This window comes from Jaculus jaculus, chromosome 1 (assembly GCF_020740685.1).
Source record: "Jaculus jaculus isolate mJacJac1 chromosome 1, mJacJac1.mat.Y.cur, whole genome shotgun sequence".
Taxonomy (NCBI): domain Eukaryota; kingdom Metazoa; phylum Chordata; class Mammalia; order Rodentia; family Dipodidae; genus Jaculus; species Jaculus jaculus.
The window spans coordinates 46523003-46530417 of record NC_059102.1 but is presented as its reverse complement, the minus strand read 5'-3'; the positions used below and the strand labels follow the sequence as shown (position 1 = coordinate 46530417).

Here is a 7415-nt window from a genome sequence, read left to right as displayed (position 1 = left end):
TATGACTCGCAGCTAACCAAACTGTTCAAAGGGGGAGCTTGTATATCTGAACTCTGTACACCATAGCTTAGAGTTACTCTGGCCTCCCCTCCCTCCTTAACTTCCCTTCCAGATCATTTCCTCTTTTTTTTTTTTTTTTTAAAAAAAATTTATTAGTTTTCTATTCTGCAAATACAGGCAGTTTGGTACCATTATTAGGCTCATCCATGACCTACCCCCTCCACAATGGCCCCTCCTTGTTGATGTATATGGGTCGTGCATTGTGGAGTTAGCCCACAGCTATTGGTATGATAAATGTCTCTGCATATCATGACCCAACATGTGGCTCTGACTTTCTTTCTGCCCCCTCTTCTGCAAAATTTCCCTGAGCTATGGGGTTCATTTTTGGTCTGCTTCAGTGATGAGGTGTTGGGGGCCTCTGAGGCTCTGGCTCTCTGATTTGGTAGGAGTTGATTTTTCTCTGTGTTGGTCTCCTTCCCTTTTATGCTGGTATCCGGTTCATCAGGAAAACAGCACCTTTGCTTGTTTCACCAACTTTCCTTAGTTTCGGTTGGGGCCTTTTTGAGGTATGATGGGGTGGCTTTCTCCTTAGGATCTGCATCTATCTGAAAAAAGAAGCCATTGAGCCATATCTCCAGCCCCCTATTTCCATTTGAGAGCTCAGTGAACTGAATTATTGCCACAGACCTCAGAGAGCTAAACAACGCACAGCTTCTCCTATTGTCTGCTTCTTAAATTTAGTATGGAGTAAAATAGAAACATAGGTTCAGTTATACTCCAGGAAAATCCCACAACTAGTAACATGAACACAGAATTAAACCCAGAGTGAAAATTGTCTCCCACAAGTGAACTTAGAAGGTGAAACTACCATTGTTTCTTTCAAAAAAATATTTTGTAACAGTTTTTCTTTCACAGTAAGTGGAGTCCTGCAAAGTCCTACATCAGAACCTCCTGGAGGTTTTATTAAAAATGCCTTTTCCCTCTCAGATGAACTGCCAGGACCCTGGACATGCGGGAGCCTGCCCTCCAAGGTCGTCTCAGCAATGGGTCTAAGCACAGCGCGGTGGCGGGGCGGGGCAGCGGCGGGCGCTTTCCCTTTCCGCCTCTGATTGACTAGACTTAGTTTCACTTTCTAGTTTCCATTTCCTTTCTCAAAGACAGTTTCTCAAAACACGGAGGAAAGCATCGGCTGAAGCGTCCCTCCCACCAGCTCCTCCTTATATAGCCACTTGCACGTCTTCTGGGGGCCACTGGGACAATTTCTGAGAAACACCGCAGCGGCATCTCAGAGGAGCAGGAATCCTCTCTCCATCATGAGGTCAGTGCAGTGGGGCCCAGCACCCTGCAGGTCATTCCTCAGCTGCCCGGCTGCTTACAGATTCACCGTAGCTGGAGCACTTTGTACTTCTATTGTTTGTTCCTTTCCTTTTTACCTCTGAGACATTTTCTGAGGTATATATCCAGGCTCCTACTATTTCTAGGACTGGTCGCTAGGTGGCAATAGTGCTGGGGTTAAAAGGGAGGCTGGACAGGATTATTAGATCCATCCAGGAACAAAATTTGCTGCCTCTAAACTATACCTAACAGAATTGTTTGAAATGGGCTTTTCTGTTGTGTTATTTGAAATAACCAAGACAAGAGCTTTTCCTTAGGATTTTCAAAAGACACGTTCACTTTTTCAGCAAATACTATGAAAGATGGAATCAGTACTGAAAACCCAACTCTTATAGACCTGGGATGTTTGATCACTTCAAGGAAGGAAGTGGAAGAAACAATTCTTAACAGATGGGTAGTTCTTATGTTTCTTATAAGAAAACAAATCTCAAGTGTAAAATTTAGTTGGGCTTGGTGGTGCATGCCTTTAATCCTAGCACTCAGGAGACTGAAGCAGGAGGATTGCTGTGAGTTTGAGGCCAGACTGGGGCTACAGAATGAGTTCCAGCTCAGCCTTGTCCACAGTGAGACCCTACTTCAAAATAAGCATCAAAACTTGTCTTTGTTGCTGTGATACATGATGGAAAAGTGAGAAAGCAAACACATAGGAAACTTCTGGGGTGGCAGAAATAATCTCTAAGGGGTCTGTATGTTACCTAAGCAGAGGTATTTGCCAAAATCATGAAATTATTCCTTTAAGATACGTGCATTTATGGTAAGCAAAGTATAATCTCAGTAAAACGTATTTTTTATAAATGCAAAGGTGCCTGCTAGAGTTCTACTAATGGTAGAACCTTAGGGAGAGCCAAGAGGAGAAGATACCTTTCCCTGCATACACCTACGGGGAAAGACTGAGGAGGTGATTGTCCAGTGATGGAAGATACTACTGACCACTCAGAGAGTGAGACAAAAGAGACTGGCCACCCTGTCCTCATCACCAAGGGCTACAAATATTAAGCAAGATGTATTTGGGGATAGGATGAAAAATATTAATTGCTAAGTACTTCAGGTTTCCCTTTCCTAAATATTGGGCTCGTGATACTTGGTTTTAATTGTGTCTGCATGAATGTGGTTGACCAGAAAGCCAGGACCTTTCAGGCACCTTGATGGCCAGCCCACACAGGAGACTTTGCTGTCTTGTGTTTGGGTGTATCTAAAGCCTCCAATCACAGCAGGTCTGAGGGAGGCCTTCTGGACTGTGCTGACCTGAAGTCCACATCAGGATGCTCTGTAGGGACAGAAGAGGCTTAAAATGCTTTCCCCCAAATAGTGTCAAACTGAAAATGGGGGGAAAATCCTGGGAGTATACTTGGCACAGTCTGTGTGTTCACTCCCTCCTCCCCACAGATGAACTCTCGTTCTTCCCCGTCACTTCTTCAGTTAAGTCTTTAAGTATGTATGTAGTGATTAAATATGCATGTATCCAACTCAATTATATCCTGCCTTGCCAATTTCCCTATTGTGTCTGTATTTCTGTGTTCATTACTTTTCTCATTTCTGTGGCCAAACATGTAACAGAAGCCACTTAAAGGAAGAGAGCCTGATTTTAGCTCAGAGTCTGAGGGGCCGGGGTTCACCCTGGTGGCGAAGGTGTGGCTGCTGGCTTCTCCTGCCGTCAGGAAGCAGAGAGCAGTGCGCGCTGGCGCTGGGCACGCTTCTCCTTTCTACTCAGTGCAGAGCCCCAGCCCATGAGATGGTGCCACCCACATTCACTGCAAAAACTTTCTGAAAACACCCTCATAGGCACACTCAGAGATATGCTTCCATGGTAACTCTAAGTCCCATCAAGTTTAACCAACACAGTCTGTTTCTGCTTTGCAGGGTCAGGAAGAGTAAGGCCACCGACAAGTAAGAGCTGGGGACCGGGAAAGGGCAGCACTTTGTCAGAGCCTAGAGGAATCACGTGCTGGGGCCCTTTCAGCATAATCCAGTCAGTGAAAGCTGAGACTTGAAAGAGTCCCTCCATTCCTGCCTTAGTTTCTTACATTTAAAAGACTAAACCATTATTTGGAGGCTGTTTTGTAGCTATTTAAATAAAAAAGTTTTTTAAAATTTATGTGTTGTATGTGTGTGTGTGTGTGTGTGTGTTTACATGAGTTGCCGGGGAATTGAATCCCTTGGCTGCCAGGCTTTGTTTTTTATTTTATTTTATTTTTTATTTATTTATTAGAGACAGAGAGAAGGAGAGATAGAGAAAGAGAGAGAGAATGGATGCGCCAGGGCCTCTAACCACTGCAAATGAGCTCCAGATGCATGCACCACCATGTACATCTGGCTTACATGGGACCTGGAGAATCGAACCTGGGTCCTTTGGCTTTTCAGGCAAATGCCTTAACTGCTAAGCCGTCCCTCCTGCCTGGCTTTGTTTTTTATTTTATTTTATTTTATTTTATTTTATTTTATTTTATTTTATTTTATTTTATTTTAGAGAGAGAAAGAGTCAGATAGAAAGAGAGAATGGGCACACCAGGACCTCTAGCCACTTCATAAAACTCCAGACACATGTGCCCCCTTGTACATCTGGCTTATATGGGTCCTGGGGAATCAAACCAGGTCTTTAGGCTTTGCAGGCAAATGCAGTGACTACTAAGCCATTTCCCCAGTTCTCCTTGGCTTTTTTTTTTTTTTAAACCATTGAGCCATCTCCTAAGCCCCTATTTTATGTTTATCTTCCCCTGGCTTGCTTCTGGGCAAATGTGTCCACAATTAATTTGGCATTGCAAAACTCCAGGTCCTAATTAGTCCCTTTATACTTGGAGTCCTCTTTTTCAGAATTATGAAAGCTGTCCTTCTGGGTCTCTTCTTATTGACCTTCTAGATCTCCCCCATCCCAATTAATTAGGAACAGAAAAAATGTTCATCTTTCAAATTGTGCTATGCTTATGCCCTTCACCCTAATCAATTTATGTTCTATTAAAATACAAATTATTAGGGCTGGAGAGATGGCTTAGTGGTTAAGATACTTGCTTACAAAGCCTAAGGATCCAGGTTTGATTCTCCAGTACCCATGTAAGTCAGATGCACAAGGTGGCACATGCATCTGGAGTTCATCCGCTGTGGGTAGAGGCCCTAGGACACCCATTCTCTCTGTGTCTCTCTTTGCCTATCTTTCTGTCACTATCTCTCTGCTTATAAATGATTAAATAAAATATTTTTTAAACATAAATTATTGGTCATTCTAAAATTCTGAATGAGTAGATCTGAAGTAAGGTTCAGGCTGGCGAACTTTTAAAAAGGACCTCTGGTTCTTCAAATACACAGTAAGTTTGAGAACTACTGACTTGAAGATGTGATGTTCTCCTCCAAGTCTCCCCATCCTTAAAGGTATAGAATACCTCTTGCATTGTCTCTGTGTGAACATGAGCAGAGAAAGGAAGAAACGGGTGGCAGATAGGTGGGGTAGGAATGTTTAATAGAAAATTTCAGGCATGAGAAACTTGCAATTGGAAATTATTGCCAAAAAGTGAACTCCTAGAGCCTGTGGCTCACACTGTGGTTAGAGTACAACATCATCAAGAAGGTGGCTTATTTTGAAATATCCTGGGGCTTGGTCAAGTTGACATTTAAAATTAACAATCACAGGATGCACAGGATGCAGATGCCTGTCATAGTAACCATTGTATTGTATTTTTATCCACAGCGAGATCACCAGGAATTCCTTGGAGAAAATCCTTCCACAGCTAAAGTGCCATTTCACCTGGAACTTATTCAAAGAAGGAACTATCTCAACTCATATGGACTATAGAGTGTATAACCAGATTGAGTTTTTAAATGCTGAGTTCAAAGCTACAATGTACAACTTGTTGGCCTACATAAAACATCTCCATGGTGAAAACGAGGCAGCCCTAGAATGTTTGGAGAAAGCTGAAGGGTTATTGCAGCAAGAACAAGCTGAGCAGGCAGAAATCAGAAGTCTGGTCACCTGGGGAAACTATGCCTGGGTCTATTATCACATGGGCCGACTCACTGATGCTCAGGCGTATGTTGAAAAGGTGAGACAGGTGTGCGAGAAGTTTGCCAATCCTTACAGCATGGAGTGTCCTGAACTGGACTGTGAAGAAGGATGGACACGTCTAAAGTGTGGAAGGAATGAAAGGGCTAAGGTGTGCTTTGAGAAGGCTCTGGAGGAGAAGCCGGGCAACCCAGAGTTCTCAGCAGGGCTGGCAATTGCCACGTACCGTCTGGATGGCAAACCCCAGAAACAATTCCCTGTCAGTGCTCTGAGACAGGCCGTCGAACTGAGCCCCAATAACCAGTACGTCAAAGTTCTGTTGGCCCTGAAACTGCAGAAGATGAAAGAGGAAGCTGAAGGGCAGCGGTTGGTTGATGAGGCCCTGGCGGTGGCTCCTGGCCAAACGGACGTCCTTCGACAGGCAGCCCAGTTTTACAGGAAAAAGGGTGACCTGGACAAAGCTATTGAGCTCCTTCTACAGGCACTAGACTCCACAGCCAACAACAGCCACCTCTACTACTACATTATGTACATCCACAGGGAAAAGGTGAAGAAAATGCAGGAGGCAGGGGAATCTGAGGCCAGTGGCAGAGGAGAGCTGATTGGAGCGCTGAGGAAGTGGACTGTGGAGTACATGAAGAAAGCTCTGGAAGGGAAGCCAAACTCGCAGTACCTCTGCTTTGATCGCGGTGAGTTCGAGGAAACAGAAAGGTGTTACCAGATGGCCTTCAGTCAGGAGCTCCCCAGCGAGGAGGAGCGACAGCTCTACGAAAGCTACTTCCGCTTGCAGGAGCAGCACGGGCAGCCTGCAAGCATCCATGCCCAGACCTGCTCAGAGTAGTTTCCTATAAGCAAAGCATCAACCCAGACGGAAGAGGTGAAACACTAACTATAGAGTGTAGTTAAAAGCCTATCTCAACCAAATGCACGGTACTCACGGCATTTCCACAACAAATAAATCACAAGGGGGATGGAGGTCTGCAAGCAACAGAGTGTTATAAATGAGACATCTTCTAGGGAACAGGTTTTTGGACCCAGACATCCTTTTCTTGTCAGCAAATACTGAGCCTATAGACAAGCAAGGAGGAAGTGTGCCACTCTCGAGAACCTTCCTTTCTTCCTCCCGTACTTCCAAAAAAGAGAAATAAGAGTGCCATGGAATGGTGGCAGTGAAGGGGAAGGGGCTGCTGGAAATGTGGGGGCCCCAAGCCTGGCGTTGCTGAGCAGGCTGGCCTTGCTCATTGCTTTAAACCACAGTTTTAAGGAGTTGTCTTCTCATGCCCCTCTCCCCTGCTCGTCCTAGTCACACAGGCTTCTTAGTCCGTAGGTCTTGTAAGTAATCACTATTAGACGCAAGGCTTTAAGGCCACATGATGCTTACTTGTTCTTAGTTCATCACATGCTCGCCATTTCTACCCTTCTTGCCCAGGGTAATATGTAATGACTGACAATAAAATCTTTAATCTTGCTTTCTTATTTTATCTGTATCCAGCCTTTTGGGTATTGAGAATTAACTTTTGCCTAACCCATTGTTGTAGTCAGCTGCACATTGCTGGGATGAACTTCCAAACCAGACATACTTTATGGAAGAAATGGGATTTATTTCAGGCTTGCAGATCCAGGAAAAGTGACATAATGGTGGGAAAAGCTGGTTCCCTTTCACAAATCCAAGCAGAGATAGAGAAACCACCACCCAGCACCATAAACAAGCAATCATAACCAGGCAACAAACAACAGGGAACTCAGGTGGAGTTCAAGTGCTTTACGTACCTTTGGGTTAGATATCAGCTAGGTGTGGCCATGGGCACTTTGTGTTCAAAGCACCCTAGTACCTAATATTGCCGTCCTGACAGTGCTTCCATGAAGGGCTGACAAGGTTAGAGGTGAACAGTCTGCCTCTTCTTGGGCAAGCCTGGCTGCCTGCCAATCCTTGATCTTTCTTTCCATGGTCTCAGCTAGGGTTCTCTGCAGGACAGCATCACATACTGCTCACATAAAGGCCTACTGTGGGGATTTCTCTGTGATTTCG

At 44.6% G+C, this 7415-nt stretch overlaps 1 protein-coding gene across 1 annotated transcript; it reads left to right on the top strand.

Annotated features, from left to right (window-relative positions):
- Positions 1 to 1147: 1147 nt before the first annotated feature.
- Positions 1148 to 6862, top strand: Ifit3 (interferon induced protein with tetratricopeptide repeats 3). Its single transcript, XM_012947653.2, has 2 exons — positions 1148 to 1318; positions 5075 to 6862. Exons 1-2 carry the CDS (start codon positions 1314 to 1316, stop codon positions 6225 to 6227), a joined length of 1158 nt encoding a protein of 385 aa, XP_012803107.2. The 5' UTR covers positions 1148 to 1313; the 3' UTR covers positions 6228 to 6862.
- Positions 6863 to 7415: the final 553 nt, after the last annotated feature.